This window comes from Osmerus mordax, chromosome 24, assembly GCF_038355195.1.
Source record: "Osmerus mordax isolate fOsmMor3 chromosome 24, fOsmMor3.pri, whole genome shotgun sequence".
NCBI classification, from domain to species: Eukaryota; Metazoa; Chordata; class Actinopteri; order Osmeriformes; family Osmeridae; genus Osmerus; species Osmerus mordax.
The window spans coordinates 10,283,749-10,301,492 of NC_090073.1; the positions used below are offsets into that span (position 1 = coordinate 10,283,749).

At 41.0% G+C, this 17,744-nt stretch overlaps 2 protein-coding genes across 2 annotated transcripts in view; one reads left to right on the top strand and one right to left on the bottom strand.

Annotated features, from left to right (window-relative positions):
* The first annotated feature begins 12,375 nt into the window (after window positions 1-12,375).
* si:dkey-3h3.3 (uncharacterized protein LOC100144568 homolog) lies at window positions 12,376-16,038 on the top strand. The gene is made up of 4 exons (XM_067227820.1): window positions 12,376-12,558; window positions 12,868-13,857; window positions 14,106-14,323; window positions 14,874-16,038. Exons 1-4 carry the CDS (start codon window positions 12,535-12,537, stop codon window positions 14,941-14,943), a joined length of 1,302 nt encoding a protein of 433 aa, XP_067083921.1. The 5' UTR covers window positions 12,376-12,534; the 3' UTR covers window positions 14,944-16,038.
* Window positions 16,039-16,456: 418 nt separating this feature from the next.
* Window positions 16,457-17,744, bottom strand: part of parp8 (poly (ADP-ribose) polymerase family, member 8) — a 28,421-nt gene continuing 27,133 nt past the window's right edge. Inside the window, exon 26 of the mRNA XM_067227819.1 lies at window positions 16,457-17,693. Coding sequence (XP_067083920.1) covers window positions 17,591-17,693 — 103 coding nt within the window. The 3' untranslated portion in view covers window positions 16,457-17,590. The remainder of the gene's footprint in view (window positions 17,694-17,744) is intronic.

The following is a 17,744-nucleotide window of genomic DNA, read 5'->3' on the forward strand; positions in this document are numbered from 1 at the left end:
CCCTTTGCAGTTTTTAAAAGGAAAAAAATTCCCAATTCATGTACATAAAATGTTAAGAACAATTCCTAATTAAAGAGCCACGATTCATTTTTGTTTACCAGCATTAGCATATGACTTGGTGCAACAGGTAATGCCCTAAGTTTGTTCAAAACCATAAATAAAAAGATTCTATATACATAAAGATGAAAACAAAAAAAAGAAAGAAACATCAAGCTAATAATAATTTTTGCTTCAGAATTACACATGAATTAATATTGGAGACTAGGGACCTTTGAGAAAAAGTTACTTTTGTAAAACATAATAAATGGTTTCACAGTTATACATACGAATATAAAATTTCAAATTTCTAGAAAGAAAAGTAAAACATTTTGACTGACCAGCTGTGTCCACAGTTCAACATGTTAAGGAAAAACGCACCTCACACATGATTAAACCCAGCAAAGCTTCAGTCACAATAGACACAATTCCCCTCCTCATTCACATTCAGCTACTAACCTTTTAGAAACTATATTTACATGTAAACAGAAAGATAATCATGCCAATTTACAACATAGTAAACAAAAGAACATCCACTTGCCTGCAAGGTAGCTCCTCTCATTGCAAGCAGCCATTGTTATTATATTGTCTCCGACAAATATCGCTCTGGAACACAAAGCCTTGGCCACCCAACAGTGTCTTCTACTGCCAAATCCTTTATTACATTGGCCCTTTCTATCATAAATTGTAATGGAACATCAGGGCAGTAAAATGCTGGGCTACCTTTGATGTGTCTAATTTGATTAATATCTGGTCCCATCTTGCCACAATGCACTTTGCCTTATGCATTTTAAATGGTGGAGGCAAAGTAGTGTTGCATTGAGGAAAACAAACACTGCGTTTTAAACAAACAGGCTTGAGAGTGCATTATGAAATATAAACCAGAGTGTGGAAACACATTAAAATAAGAACCATTATATTTTGGGTTTCTAAAATGTCCACTTTTTTGGTCATCAAATCAGTGTGTGGTCATTGGCCAGACCTTCAGTTCTGACATACCATGCCTCTTGAAGAACAAAACTAAAAATAATCATCACTGTAAATTTGTATTCCTTAATATATGTCTATCTCTTCTCTTCTGAGGCATTCATTTAGAGTTATTTTATATTAGTACTGTTTGAGTATTAGAAATAAATAAACTTCACTTTCAAATAAATGTGTGTGCTACGAGAGAGTTGATCATAGTGAGATTAAGATATAGGAAGGTTTTGTAGTACAGTTGGTGGAAAAAAGTTAAGTAGTCTCCTTATTCTGACGGCAACTTCAAATTTAAACTGTCACTCAAAAATCGAATAGTGAGTGTGATAATTACTGTTATTAAGATGCTCTAGCTGCATGGAGATTATTTTAGAGATCCAGCACAGTTTTTCAGGGTAGTATTACACTGAGTTATTTTCACCTCTCCAAGACTAATGCATGTACTCGATGATAGTCTCGCCTTGGGAAAAAAAAGATTGTAAACAAGGAATAGCGTATGGTAAAAAAAACAAAAAAACCTGTGTGTGCCTGGTCTGGTGCGGCCCAGGGAGCTATTTTAAACATGTCTCCCAGACACCAGCAGCTTGAGCGCTGACACAGGTCTTGTGATGTTAAATAATTGAGTGCACACAGAGTAGAGAGCAGGAGTGGGGAGAGGAAGGAGACGGGAAATATATGTACAGAAGGAATATAGGAGGGGGGGGGGGGGGGGGGGGACATATACAATCCTGACATATGGTGCACTGGTAGCAACTTCAGAAATGAGTCTTTGCCCCCCATCACGCCCCCATCACCCCCCCACCCACCCCACAACCCCCTACCCTGATTATAACAAACTCATGGGTTGGGATTACTGTTGCTCCTCTAAAAGTGCACATCTGGAGGGCTTTGAGTCTGTGTTTGTGTGGGGGGTGGGGGGGGGTGGGGTTAGCTACTCCTTTGTGTGTGTGTCAGCATTAAAGTTTCAGTGAGCCCCTGGCGCTGATGCCGCTCCTGTTTGACACGTCTGTTTCCCTCCTCGCGCCGAAGCACATGCAGCTGGAAGGCAGCCATGGGCAACAGCATGTCACAGACACAGACCCCTGTCTCCAGGTGCCCCTGTAGCAGATCCCCCTGTCTCTAGGTGCCCCTGCACATACCTCCCTCTCCAGGTGCCCCTGTAGCAGATCCCCCTGTCTGTAGGTGCCCCTGCACAGACCTCCCTCTCTAGGTGCCCCTGTAGCAGATACAGACCTCCCTGTCGCCAGGTGCCACTGTGGCAGGTAAAAGTGTTCAGTTAGAGCCACAGGGGCCTGCGTGTATCCGTACCAGCGGAAACATTCCCTACCAGTGTCAGACCGGATGCGTGGCGGGTCTCCCGGGGTATGTAGAACACCTCGAAGCAGTCCTTCTAAATTAGCACTGGTGACACAGAGTTAACCCTAGCCTAGTCCTGTTGTATCACACACACAGGGACCCGTACTGTACAGAGGCTAGTGGAACTGTAGCCACTCATTGCACATCAAGAATGAACATTTATTAGTATTAAAATAACAAATCTGATCTGGGGAAAACTGACATTGCATTTAATAGCCTGCATGTCTGTTGACTGAGATCAGTCCGGATCAGATAACTAGGTGAATATCACTCTGCATGGTCAGCTGCCTCCCAATTAAAGTCAAGGAAATTGACCCATTTGTAAAAATACATCAATGCACTGACATAAACATGCATGGATTTCATGCGTTACGTTGAATGAACCCCAACAAAAAGGATCCGATGTGCTTTAAAATAATCCTATGTCACTGAATATATCTGGGGTAGTTTGAGTGTACCAGTGATTTCGGAAAGAGTGTACCTTTAAGAGGATTTTTATTATTTTCTTCTTTCCTCCATTGAGGCAGCTAATGGCACAGGCCATGCTGAGTGACTGAGGCAGGCTAGAGTGTAGCCCAGGCAAGCTCTACATTAGTGTCCTAGCTGTACACACACTAAGACCATGCCTCCTCAAACACTGTGGTCAGTAATGAGTATGACCCTCCCCTCTCTCTCGCTCTCTCTCTCTCTCTACACACACACACACGCACTCGTGCATACATCTCACACACGCCACAGGAGAAAATATGAAATATATCGCTTCATTAAATAATTTTCTTTCTAAATGTACAATACCAGCCTCTATGAATAGGCCTCGTCATAACCTCACCGTTGCTGTATAATGACAAGGAAGAGAGGAGAAACTGTAAAACTCCTAAAATTGCTACTTCAGTCACCAAGAGCTCTGAAGTGGTGTTTTCATCCAATTCTGGCCAAAATAAACGTGTATTTTCATTACGCTTCGTGTCGGGAGGTTGCTAATGGATTCGGAATAAAAGAAAACATTTCAACGAGCCAAGGCGCTAGTGGCACATATACCTTTTTACTTCAGCGCATTTAAAAGCTCGACCGCGCGCTTGTGCTTGCCTTGGGGCTCTGCCATCGCTCCCCTATCATTGGTTGAATGAGTCAAAGATGACGACCCCGGTCTGTGTCGGCGCTTTGTCTGCAGTTACAAGTGATTCCCCAAGCTGAACAAAAAGCCTCGCTCACTGATATTCCCTCTATTCAGGACTTGGTGAATGGAAGAGTGTCTTCTCTGTGTGTTTTTGGATCATATGCCAACACGTCCAGTTAATGGTGGAGCGAGGGACAGCCAAGGCTGGCTTCTTCCTCCCAGGAAGAGGTGCCGTGTTTGTGATGCGTCCCTTTGTGAGAACACAAAAAATTCCCCCATTTACCATTGGTGACAAATCAAGATTATACAGTGAAACAGAATCAAGGTGACAGAAAAGGGTTTTATTAAATCAAGAAAAGCCTAGAATTAAGTCGTAGCTTACACTGAAAATTGTTACACTGGATCTCCTAACATTTCTCTCAGTCGCTTGTTTTACTACATGAAACAGACCTACATTCAAGAATCATATTTACAGTCTCTGCATTAAGGATTTGTACTTAACTAATTAGAACAGATTCTCTCAATTATAAGTAGTTTTTTAGAATATATCAGTATATCATGGATGGATAGAGATATTCCTTCCTGCCCTGTGACACCCAGGGCCCAACAGGCAGGACCACCCAGCAAGCAGCTGACTAGGAGCAGCTTTCACTCTGCACTCTGTTGCGTTACGTTTAAATCACTTTTTCAGGATAACACAGTCAACATCAACTGTGTACGTACATTTCGAAATTAATTTATTTCAAGGCTTAACTTTACAACAATATTTAAAAACACATTGAACTTTTTTCCTATTTGGCTACCCTCAAAATGCACATTAATCAGGGCTGGTTCTGTGTCCTGCTAAATCTATCATTTGTATGTTGTCACGCCTCAACCCAGCTTTCAGCTAGAAGACTTCCAGACTGCCCTGCAGCTTCAGTGGGGTGTGCTCCAACTAACCCTGCTCCTGTCACAGGATGACATCCGGCTTGGCTTCATGTCCAAGCAGAGATACACACAACATCTTAACACCTCATTAATAAAAAAATAAAGTTCCTGCTGGGGAAACAGCAGAGCAGCTATCGTGAGACAGAATCCACATCACATAAAAATATATTTCCCATATAGAATGAACCCGTCTAAATCGCGAAAAAAGACGGAGATAGCTAGCTAGCTGTTCCTTCTACGCAGGACTCAGTACTTGAAATATGATTTCCTCTTTTTATTTGTTTTCAAATTGAACTAGAGGTTGAGTAATGCAATCATTCTAGTCTCTTGATAAACATTTATAAAGTTCCAGCAGTCATACGCACAAGTATACGCACACGTATACGCATATACGCACACGTATACGCACACGTACACAGCCGAGCAGTGAAGTGTTGGAGATGTTGTCTCCTTTTTGGGGGGGATGTGAACATATTGATGGATGAGTGCTAAATGCCATTCGCTGAAAGTTGTAAATGTGAAAATGACATGAAGGCAAATGTGTACTTTTAAGACGAACACGGTTCCCTGAGTAATCTGAGTATAGACGGAAATGATTAATGATTAGGAGCGGACGCAGCTAATGTAAACAACTTAGACGTTTTCTCTCATGGAAAACAATATTTGCCCTTTAGCTAGCTAGCCCGTGGTCCGTCAGGGAATAGTATTTACACAGTTCTCAAAACTTCCCATTTCATCTGTCTGAGTTTGAAGAGCTCTTGAACGCACACTGTGTCCGTCCTGATGAAAGATAATAGAGAGTCGAGGCCTTCCTCAAGGCCTCTGAAAATCTGTTGTCTTCATTTGTCACTCTTGGCATCTTTATACACTGTCGAAGGTTGACATGTAAAAAGTAACCCGAAAAAAAGGGACTTCCTGTGCTCGACCGCCATTAATATCATACCTTTTAGAGAGGAAACAGGTGGCGTTTAAAGGGCCGCCCCCTCCTCCCTGCTCATTTGAGGGATTTAATTTATGATGGTTACCATAGCAACTATCTCCTTCACCGGGCTTATTCCTACCCTGAAGCAACCAGCAGACAGAAGTCCATTAATAACTCCATCCTGCTTGTTGAGGAAGCGTGGATCTTCCTATCCAGGGCGCGGTCCTAACTAGCAGTCTAAACATAGCATTTGTCAGCCATGTCATTTCACCACCTTTAAGTGATGGCTTCAAGTTTCCTTTTACATAAATGTATCACAGGAGAGTGAAAAATGACTTCACTTTAGCTTGTGGGAAATGGTGTAACGAGTAAAGCAGGATCTGGTTTGCATCAAAACCGGAGTTAGCTTGATAGCTAGCAATAGGGAATAGTGCATCCAGACATTAGTAGGCCGCAGTCACTGCTCAGTGAAGGAATTAGTCGGAATGACATTGAAGATTGATAGTGATGTCCTGATACAAAACCTGCAGCAGGGAAGAATTAATCACTTTGCCACACTGCAGCTGTCATCAAAAAGCTGGAGTCAGACTAGTAACCGTCACTTTTGCAGAGAAGTAGTATTTCAGAGAAATGCAAAAATATAGAAACCAAAAATAAATGAATATATATGTTCTGTTGATTGTTGGCTCTTGAAGATACACCACCCGGCCATTTGCTTTAGGCAGCGTTTGTGGTGGAGGCTATTGTAGAGGTCTTCAAAACCTTTTAAAATGCCTCTACATGTAAGAAAGGTTCAGCTTGTGAGTATCCCAGCTAAAAGCCTTGTACTCCTCCCCCAACACACACTCAGAAACCAACTTTGGAGATGACTGTTGTTCTCCTTTGAGTTTGTCACAGTGACAATATAGTCAAAATGTCAATCCATTTACGATCCCTCAGGCACACGTAAATTGATTTGAGGTGCACCCCTTTCTCTGGAAGTTTAAGGACTTCGCCCATACTTTCAAATGGCCCATTCCAGCCCTCAGAGGTGACTGTTGAGGAAAAAGTCAAAAGAAACAGTGTTGCGATTGCGAAGCCACCTTTAGTATGGAGCGTAAACTGAGGGCTGGCAGTGCTTGAAATCCCCATTAGAGTACTCTTTGTCCTCAGATTGCTAAAAGAGGGTGGAGTTGGTCTTCTCAAATACTATCAATCAAATCTGGTTCAAATCCCATGAACATATAGGTGACTGTCTTAATCTGAGCTGAACACTGCAGTTCTCAGCAGAGGACTTAAATCATTTGAGTGGGTGATAAGGAAGGATGCTGTTGGGGTCTGTGGGACCTATTTCAATGTTTATCAAAACAAATCTGTCTGTCTGTCTCTGTCTGTCTGCCTGTCTCTGTCTGTCTGCCTGTCTCTATCTGTCTGCCTGTCTCTGTCTGTCTGCCTGTCTCTGTCTGTCTGCCTGTCTCTGTCTGTCTGCCTGTCTCTGTCTGTCTGCCTGTCTCTATCTGTCTGCCTGTCTCTGTCTGTCTGCCTGTCTCTGTCTGTCTGCCTGTCTCTGTCTGTCTGCCTGTCTCTGTCTGTCTGCCTGTCTCTGTCTGTCTGCCTGTCTCTGTCTGTCTGCCTGTCTCTGTCTGTCTGCCTGTCTCTGTCTGTCTGCCTGTCTCTATCTGTCTGCCTGTCTCTGTCTGCCTGTCTCTGTCTGTCTGCCTGTCTCTGTCTGTCTGTGACTGTCTGTCTGCCTGTCTCTGTCTGTCTGCCTGTCTCTGTCTGTCTGTGACTGTCTGTCTGCCTGTCTCTGTCTGTCTGCCTGTCTCTGTCTGTCTGCCTGTCTCTGTCTGTCTGCCTGTCTCTGTCTGCCTGTGACTGTCTGTCTGCCTGCCTGTCTCTATCTGTCTGCCTGTCTCTGTCTGTCTGCCTGTCTCTGTCTGTCTGCCTGTCTCTGTCTGTCTGTGACTGTCTGTCTGCCTGTCTCTGTCTGTCTGCCTGTCTCTGTCTGTCTGTGACTGTCTGTCTGCCTGTCTCTGTCTGTCTGCCTGTCTCTGTCTGTCTGCCTGTCTCTGTCTGTCTGCCTGTCTCTGTCTGCCTGTGACTGTCTGTCTGCCTGCCTGTCTCTATCTGTCTGCCTGTCTCTGTCTGTCTGCCTGTCTCTGTCTGTCTGCCTGTCTCTGTCTGTCTGCCTGTCTCTGTCTGTCTGCCTGTCTCTGTCTGTCTGCCTGTCTCTGTCTGTCTGTGACTGTCTGTCTGCCTGTCTCTGTCTGTCTGCCTGTCTCTGTCTGTCTGTCTCTGTCTGTCTGCCTGTCTCTGTCTGTCTGTCTGTCTCTGTCTGTCTGCCTGTCTCTGTCTGTCTGCCTGTCTCTGTCTGTCTGCCTGTCTCTGTCTGTCTGCCTGTCTCTGTCTGTCTGCCTGTCTCTGTCTGTCTGTGACTGTCTGTCTGCCTGAATCTCTTCTGCTTTAGTTGAAAGCTGTACCCTTTGTAGTGTATGAAACTAGCTTGTGGGAACCTGCATGCTCAACACATAAAGCATCTCTCCATCTACAGCCCTTTTCTACCAAAAGGTCATGCAAGAGAATCGTCCATTTTAGATTTTTGTGGCTGCGTTCATTGACTTTTAATGAGGAGTCACGTCAGCTATCGACTGCTGACGGCAACGGCTGTGCTGAGGAGGGGGCGGAGCATTTGGCATAAAAAAAAGATTTTGTACAGTATGATGCAAGATTGAATATCTGAAAATGTAACGTTGTATTTTTCATCTTGAGAACTTTGTATTTGTTTTACTGAGAATGAGGTGGATGTTGGTTTCCTGATCATGTCAATATGAGTGTAAAAGGGGTGTGTTTTGTTTTGTGTAAGTTAAAGACCTTTTGTAAAGATGCATAATGACAACTGCTAAAGCCTGAATTAGTTTGTCTGTGCGTTCCTGTCTGGAGTTTGTCCCAGAGGTGATGAATGAACGCTTTCCTATAATGCAGTCCAAATGTTACACGGATGCTTAAATCATGCATGTGATTTGTTTGTGTCGATGAAATAATGAAGGATCATTATCCAATTAAATTCCAGATAAGAGTTGAGGAATGATAAACTACCCCGGGAAGTCAAGTAAGCATTTGCATGATGAAGACAGGACCTGTTCATTCATGCCATGCCACTACTGGGGCATTTAACTAGCATTAATTATGCTAATGTTTACTCATTAACTGGCCTGCATCTCCTTGTCTTTCCTACCTCCACGCTTCTACAATAAGTTTCAGCAGCAACCCTAATCAATAACATTGCTTAGCCCCCTCTAGATTTGACCTCTTTCATCCCTTAATTCCCTCCTTGATGCCTTTACGATTATTAAAAGTCGGAAGTCAGGGTAAAAAAAAGAATAAAAATAAGTAATAAGTGTTTTTTGTCAATCACATTTCAAACAGTTAAGTTATTGTGGTTTTTGATTGGGATTGTCTCTGTTTCCTTCTGACCATAGTCAGGATGTCTTGGTTTGCTTGATATGAATTAATCTTAGTTGATTATGTCAAAGTAGCATAAAATATATTAAAATAAGTCTCCTTATTTGAGTAGCTGGAGGAAAACTAAATGCATGATAAGTTATAATCTCTCAGGTTTGACAAGATGTATGTTTGTGTTTCATGGCTTAGGTTTATCTTGACCTAAACACATCCGTATTATTCATGTTTCACACATGATTTGGTGTATTAAACAGCTAATAACACAATATAGTTGTTTGTTATTGTGTTGCTAAAGAGAGGGGGTTGGGGGGTCATGAAGGTGTTATCGATGCAGATTAAATAGTCTGGGAGCCATTTTGTTCATCTAATTGTTATGAACACAACAGAATCCACTGATCGTTTTGTTTACAGTGTGGCTTCAGAATAATGGATAACCCAGAACCAACACCTTGAACACAATAAGTAGGACATTCCTTATACCAGGAGCAGTCAATAAAGTCTAACACAGCTAGCCAACAGATGCCTCATTTGCAAAGAGCACATAGGCACTTTTAGGTGAAGGATGGATGTTGAACATATTGAAACATTTTAAAAGCCAAAAGCTTCACAGGGCCGCATTTAAGCTTGTAATTCTACCGTTCAAATATGGGTCAATAAAAAAAAGCGATATTCAGACAAACACCAACAATGTCTGCATTGTAAATAAACAAAGCAGTACCAATAAATGCATTGAGAATACTTGTTAATTAGCTGCGGTAATTGAAAGAGCAAAGTCACACTTGAGCTTAATGGGTATGTTGTAGTTTATAAGCTTTTATATTCACATTGGTCAATTTTGAACATTGTAGCATGTTTTTATTAGCATAAATAATTGGAACTCTGCTTTTCATATGGTCTAACTAAAACCAATAAAAAACGAACTCATACTGAAATAATGCATTCAGGATGTTTTGAAGTAATGGAAAATATAAATGTTGTGAGAACTGAGTAAATTCTTAAAACATTAATGATTGCATTCTAACCGTAGTTACTTTTCCTGAATGCATTTAATATGCAGAATTGTTTTTTATTATTGTGTAGTTTTGTATAGTCATCAATACAGGCTGTACAAACCGAAATAACTAAGACAGACAAACAACAACATAATTAGTACATCCGCCATGTCGACATGAGATTATAGCGTCGGTTTATTTGAGTCTGTTGTCTATTCTACTCATAAACCCTATTGTTTGACACCAATAGCCTACTTTCCTTGAAATGCGCTCTGTTTCTGCTCGACATGGTGACCTGTGAAACGGCAGGATAAGGAGCCATACTATCACAAGCACATGCACATCACCTGCGAGAAATCCACCCATAACTCATATTCTGACACAGCAGGAGACTCTTTAAAAAGGCATTTCACATATATATTTTGAAAGTATAGCCTATATACACTGTCGCTGTGACGTGGAGAGCAGACTGTATGAGGAAGATAACTAATTGCTTTAAATTCACACAATTTAAAATAAATTGTGAATTTGCTAATGCAATACAGTTTATCGGATTTACAGCGTCTACAAAGCAAGGAAGATCAACTTTCCAAATTCGTGTTTGAACTGCATGTGACGCTGATCTAGTGTCTGTGTCGTGTCGCGTGGATGCTTTCAACCTGCGATGTTCTGCTCGAGCTTTTTGTGATCAGATTATAAATTGTACTTAATCCTTATTCGGTCTGCCCGCCGTTTCTTTGGTTCAATATAACTAATGTGCATTCTATTGGCTGCATTTGACAGATGTCTAAATCTCCCTCTATCCAAATCCACATAATACTTTCACTGCTATTAAATCCACACTTGAGGAGTATAAGCTCTGCAGGCTGCAAAATGTGCACACATTCTCAATTGGATATTTTGTGAACTGACAGTAAAATCCTACAACCAAGATGCCGTGATATCCATTAAGATTTTCAAGTCAATACAGACAATATTTCTAAATCTGCCGGAATAAAATCATGTTTGTCCTTTTTCCAAAAAAAATGTTTAACTGCATAATCAGTTGAGTAATACAGTAGCCTACAGTCCACAAAGTACGATCGCAATAGCGTTGCACAGTACAGACACAAAGGTCTACCACATCAGAAAAACAATATAACTTTGACATAATAATAATGTAAAATAATAAAAGCCTATTATCAATATCTTTTTAATGGGTTACCCTTATTACACAAATATTAATAATACAATATTGTAATTACTATTACAAATATTAGGCTATGATAATCTGTTACATAATTTTGTTTATATACATATTTATTTTTAATAATTGCTCGTTATTGTTATTATTAATTCAGATTCATTAGAACCTGTAAACAACTTTAAGTGCACTGCAAGGTAAACATCTTATCCATATTAATAAATTATATTCTAGATTAGAGATGAAAAACGCACAAAATAGGCTATGAATCCAATGCACATACATTTACAAATAAAATAAAATAAATCTGATTTATTGAACGGTTCCTATCTGGCAAGTCGCAGGCTATTAATTATATCTTAAAAGAAGAAGCCTTTTCAAGTGCTTCTGTAAGACGAAACTAAAGAAGACTACAGCCTAAATCTGATATCAGTTACAGACATGGAACATAGCTGTCACAGTTTCTTCTCCGTCTGTCATTTAAAATTGTAGTAGCTCCATTAGCAAATGACGACCAACAAAAAGGCTATAAAAATATAAAAACTGGACAGATGTACTATATTGCTGGATTTCCATTTTCAGAAATGTTATCGAGATGTCAACGCTAACCCTCCAAACGGCTTGTGGCATACATACTGCAATCCCTGCTCTGGTCCGGCCAGTCGACTACTTTAGAAATTGTTCGAAAAATCGCTGTATCGTCGTCCTCTTATAGTGGGACTTAATTTGTGAATCCTCATGCAGGTGGCTAGTTCTGAGAATGGTCTACCGTTTCAATGGCCCAAGACTCTCTCTTGGTCCAAGGCTACCGTATAATTAATTTTAAATTACTTCGAGCACCATATCATTAGGGCCAGAATGGAAGACTGTCACGATTTCCACAGGCCTGGTCATTTCTGTCTGTCGGTGGTAATATTGACGCGAACAGCATTAATCCATATAAGTGGAGCCTACAGTACCAACGCAACATTTAGATAATTTAAAAAGTCTTTATTGTGTTTATTTTTTATTGTCAAGCAGCAGCATGTATTTTATTGAAAAACCTAAACTATTGTAGGAATTATAAGTAAAAAAAAAAAGGCATTTCAGTATTCCCATACAACGTTTTGTTCAGTTACGATTGGCTCATTATTAAAACATTTATTAAAGCCGTTTGTAATGAAGAGAGAAGGAAAGCCAGTGCCTGGGTGTAGTGTCATGTTTGGAATAGAGCGCCATCACGCGGACAGATCGACAATGGCGCTCGAGCGCAACCCTCCTCCTGAACCCCTCCACAGTCTCCTACTGACCTCAAGTGGCCAAACACCAGCAGCGCACATCAACATTTATGTACGAAAACACCTCCCACACTGACGCAAATCGAAACTAAAAGTTTATCCTACCACTTTGAATTCAAACAATGCAATCTGCCCAACGTCTAGCTAAACGAGGTCCTGGATAATGGTCTTCTTTCAGCCTGGCCCACTTCTGTTTGTTAGCAGGATTAGCGACCTTGAAACACAAATATGTTGTTATTGTATCTATCTAGGTAGCAACTGCGTTGCGTAGCAATATTAAACGCACAGGAAGTTCCAGCACCATGGCTAGCTCGTCTATGAAAGAGGTGTGTATAATACAATCAAAGTGTTGTGTGTAGCTAGTTGATGTTGGCATGCTCTCGTTTTAATATTTGCTTGATGGATCTGTCATTCGCAGATTCCTCTCGTTACAGTTCTGTATAATCTTACTTGGCCTCGGATCTTCCGTAGCAGTCGACACCCATTTTTTTGTCTTATAGTGTTTTTAATAAAACATATATCAGCTGGCAGTCTTTTAGCTATGCTGCTAAACTGAAATAGTTTTATTATGACAGGTGTTTGACATATGTTCGTTTTTGCATATTTCAGTGTCTTCCTTGTGTCGTTGTTTTCAGATATTTTCAGATGTCACGCTCACCGTTGATTTAACCACTTTCAAAGATCCAGACATGGTTAAGGAAATTTTTAAAGAATCTAAACACAAAATAAAACAAATAACAAAAACGTCACAATATCAAGCTGAGGGATCCTTTGAGGACATTGAAGATGTGTTTGTGAAGTTGTCAAGCTTGGAAAGACACACCACTTCTGGGAGCAAACACCAACAACAAGCTCAGATGTCCCCAGATCAGGTGAAACCAGTTGACATACAGGGAACTGTCATGGAGTACATGCAACACAAATGTTCAAAGGAATTACGCAGAATCGAGGCTAATGATGTAACAATATCAACATCCTTAGGAAAAACAGACAAAACGGTTTTGGTGTCATTCAAACCTCTCGGTCGAAGCAGTAGCAGCCAGGCCTGTGCTCACTTTGCCCGAGAGAGATTCATCACACTCTATCAGCGCACAGCAACAGACCTGAGAGTCGTGTCTCACAGCGTGGCAGACCAAAACCTGAGCTACTTGCAAAATAACTTTCCTGAGCTGTGGATTGTAAGCAGCTCTGGGAACATGACTGTGACGGGGCCGTACGCACACATCAGGAGATTGGAAGATTTCTTAAGCAACAGAAAGTCTTCCACTCTGGGGAGAAACACTACGACACAGAGACAAAGCGCAGGAGCCTCAGGTGCCTCACCTGTCAGCCACGCCCAGCAGCAGGACGACTCGGAGGACACCTGCGCCATCTGCATGGACAGTATCCACGAGAGACACAGGAAGACACTCAAGTGCAAGCATTCATTTTGCACAAGCTGTCTGAAGAGGGCATTTGAGTTCAAGCCTGTTTGCCCAACTTGCGGGGCGCTGTACGGGGAACTGAAGGGGACCCAGCCTGAGGGGGGTTCGATGTCCACCAGCATAAGGTCTTCCTCTTTGCCGGGATATGAGAAGTGTGGGACTATCGTTATTTGTTACAAAATCCCAAGTGGCACTCAAAAGGTATGCAAACTTCAAACACGTGTGAATTACTTTTACAAGATGGCTTTGTTGGGTTGTTTGGTTGTATTCTGTATTAACCATCATTTATAGTATAATTTGATGTTGAAACAGGATTAATTGGGGCAAAGGTCTTCGATGAAGAAGCGTTTTGGGTTTGTGTCAGAGGCACCCAGACTGATAGAACAGCTCTGTGATACCGTCTCGCTGGCAGCTTATGGATGTTGACGTTGTGGACTGTTGTCCTTCAGGAGGAGCACCCGAGCCCAGGAGAGCGGTACGAGGGAGCCGCCCGTACGGCCTTCCTCCCCGACAGCCCAGAGGGACGGAAGGTTCTGCACCTCCTGAAGAGAGCCTTCGACCAGCGGCTCGTCTTCACCGTGGGCCGCTCCTCCACCAGTGGAAGGAACAACGTGGTTACGTGGAACGACATCCACCACAAAACTGCTACACATGGAGGGCCAACATGGTACGGGGCTTTAGACGTGGGGTCATGTGATCAGTAGTCACACCTATCCTCTATATAAGCCACAGGCGTGAGCTGGCTCTGGGCATATTGATTGGAGGGAACAGACGGTAGGTGCTTGAAGATTTAGTGGGGGAGATGAACAAGGAATGAGATCAACCAAAAGGTCACTGTTTGCCAACAATACCTTAACTTTAAATTAGACTAGAAACTGTAGAACTCTAAAACTCATCAAATCTCAGTCTAAAAACTTCCAAGTGGTTCTACCCCAAACCACAATCTCTCATATCTGTTTCAATGGTTTCAGCTGTTTGTATATTGCATTTTCTGGTGGCGGGGTGGAAATTGCAAGGAGAGGAACTGCACGCTATTTGTTACTTTGGTGTAGTCTCAAGTTGGGTTTCTTGAGTATACAGCCGTTGTGCAGAACCACACCGCCACAGATGAAGCGTCTGTAGACTACTACATCTTCCTGTCAGAACACTGGCATCAAAGTGCATGTCATCAATTGGTCTGTATTAACCTCTCTTGTTTTCATTTCTGTCGCTTGCAGCTACGGTTACCCTGATTCTGATTACCTGAAACGTGTTCAAGACGAGTTGAAAGTGAAGGGAATTCAGTGACCATCTCTGAGAGTACACACACTGGACATAAGTATGGAGTATAAGTTGTGATTTTGTAAACTCTCAAAACTAATTGATTTACATGGCAAACCAAGTATAATATGTTAACTGTCGTTGATTGATTGTTTGGAATTCACAAACAGTATGTCTCTGAAGATGTAGATTTAATGATTTACCCTAAAGCTGGCTGGCATGGGTAACACAATATGTTGGGTGTCGAGAGGTAATACATTGTCGTATTCATAGAGATAAGCTGATTTATGAGCAAATTTTTTGTTTAATGAACATAAACAAGTACATAAGCTACTATGTTTGTAACTTATAAAAAGCCAAAAAAGCCATAATAATATGCAAAAAAATGAAAACGCAGTAAAAACTGAATACAGAAAATATTTGGCCTCCTTATTGTTGTGGCAATATTTACAATATATACAATTTGTATTGTCATATTTGCCATTACTCCATTTCTATAAGGCACCAAATGCTAAATAGCATAATAATACATTTTCACTAAAATTGTGCAGGAAATGACAAAGTCATTTAGATCAAAGAAACATTTAGATTAAATAACTCACAAAGTGGACCAAATCAAATACACTGTTGATCATATTGTGTTGATTACTGTGGTCTTCATTCAACTGCTAGGGTCATGATATATTTAACATAGTTCAACTGTTGACTGCAAGTGTGCACTTACTGTCAGTCAGATGATGTCATGTCTTTCTATCCGTGCGTTACTGTATCTTGAAATAGAAGTACATTCTAAACCAATGTACTCCATCAACATTGTTATAAAGTACTTATTAAAATTTCTTTCTCCAAACGAATGCTCTACTGTGCAGAACTTTAATCACTGAACCATCATAAACCTTTCGCAAGACCCGACCCAATGTTGCTTTCCAGCAGTCGTCCATTTAAGTTCCTCATAAATTTGTGATTGTTTTCCACGGTGCTTTCATTCATGAATCATTAGCAAATGAACCAGTCCTGTACTGACAGTATATTTGGCATGACTTCAGCTTGTGAATGATTTAAGTGTAGACCTCATGAACAGTTGATGAAGGCACTGTTGTGTCTTCAAACTGCTGTTTGGTTCAAGTCTTCACAACTCATCATTAGTACACTAGTGCACTTATCCTACCCATGTACTTTTCCCAGATGCGAAATCATGTTTGTTTTAACTGTGACTTGGATCAAATCAAATTCTTATTTTCACTCATTTGCACACCCTTCCTCTTATGTTTACCGATTTGCGAAAGAATATTATTCTAGTTGAGTGTTTGACCCTTTTTCAAAACAACCTTTGAGATGATCTGTTGTTTGACGACATACTGTAACCCCTCCCCTCGTATCACAGGATGTGTTAAGGGTCGGGCGGGACCGTGTTCAAGACGGTGGAACATCAGCTCGCATCATCTCTTACCAAAAATATATTCACATCGAACACAAGTTGTGTACAACACTCAGAGCTCTGATTGGTCAATAACAGCTGCAATATATAGACAACAAGCAGAAAACACCAATGCTTAATTTATATAGAAATCCCATATCCCTAACAAAATGAAACATTTCAAAAGCTCATCATAGGGTGCCACCCACATATTCAAACCAAAGTACAAAGATACATCTTGAAATATAGGTGTTTGGTAACACTTCTTTTTGTTTTTCAAATTCAAGATAGTTGTTTATGGATAGGTGTTCAAAACTGTTTATTAGGAGGCTTGTAAATGAATCAACTGTTTTGACTTGTATCTGAAATATTTACCATTGTAAACCAGTTGATACACTTCAATGTGAAACAACCAATATTGTTTTTCTCAAAGTGGTGTTGTGTTCTGGCCTATCTGCCTACCTATTCTGAATGAGCACAGAACTCCTTCCTGCCCTCTCTGGTTCTCAAATGATCTGTGAGTAGATGATCACTCATCCATCATCCTCCCTCTACACCCGTTCATCTCGGTTGAAAATCCTCAAAACCCTTCTTTTTTTTTTTTTTCTATGGTCATATTCGAAAATGACCAGTGGAAAAGGTATTTTCTAGATTATGACCCAATCGGAAGAAATATATTACATTAGGAAAAATAAAGTGCATATCAACACCTTCGGTATAGAGAAAGTACATTGTACTTTAAAAAGGTACAACTCTTAGTAAACAAGGTAAGATGGTACCTTTTCTAGACATGAATGTCTCTCGTAGTTTCCTGAAAAGGCCCTTATAACTATCAGCAGAAGTTGCCTTTTTTTTTTTCTCGGAAAAACGGTTTTACCGTTTATAATTTTCTTTACAAAATTGATGTCATCCATCAGTCAAACGGAAGTGTAACATTGTCCTCAAAAAAAGGGTTCTCCATTTCACCTATAAACGTAGCCTACATTTATAGTTCCTCGATAGCTGGACATATTTTGTTGTAAATGTGTGTCGTTTCAACCATGTTTATAAACACCGCAGCTATTCTGTCAACATGTCAAACCTTTCCTAAATTAGGTGTTTTAGATTTGTATCATTTCATAGTTCTTCTTCTTTTGTTTTTCTTTTTCTTGCGTTTGTGAGAACGCAATCCATACAACCCTGTCCTCAGCTCAAAATCCGGCTTTGAGATGGAGGATGGTGGAGAAGCCACAGGGGGCAGCAGCACTGTGCCAGGCTTTATCCCGTGGCTGTCTGGTTACCGATGACTTTCAGAATCTCCCGATGGATGCAGGGGTCTTGTGTGTTGATACTCGTGTCGCCCACCTGCCCATCTTCGTAGCTGAAAAATAGAAAATAGCATCGTTTTTGGGGTGATCCTGGTGTGTGACAG

Bases quoted from the DNA above. Each gene is read 5' to 3' on its own strand.
- si:dkey-3h3.3 (XM_067227820.1), top strand. From the start codon at position 12,535: ATGGCTAGCTCGTCTATGAAAGAG. The intron at 12,559-12,867 runs GTGTGTATAATA...CGTTGTTTTCAG, and splicing joins CTAGCTCGTCTATGAAAGAG to ATATTTTCAGATGTCACGCT. The intron at 13,858-14,105 runs GTATGCAAACTT...GTTGTCCTTCAG, and splicing joins TCCCAAGTGGCACTCAAAAG to GAGGAGCACCCGAGCCCAGG.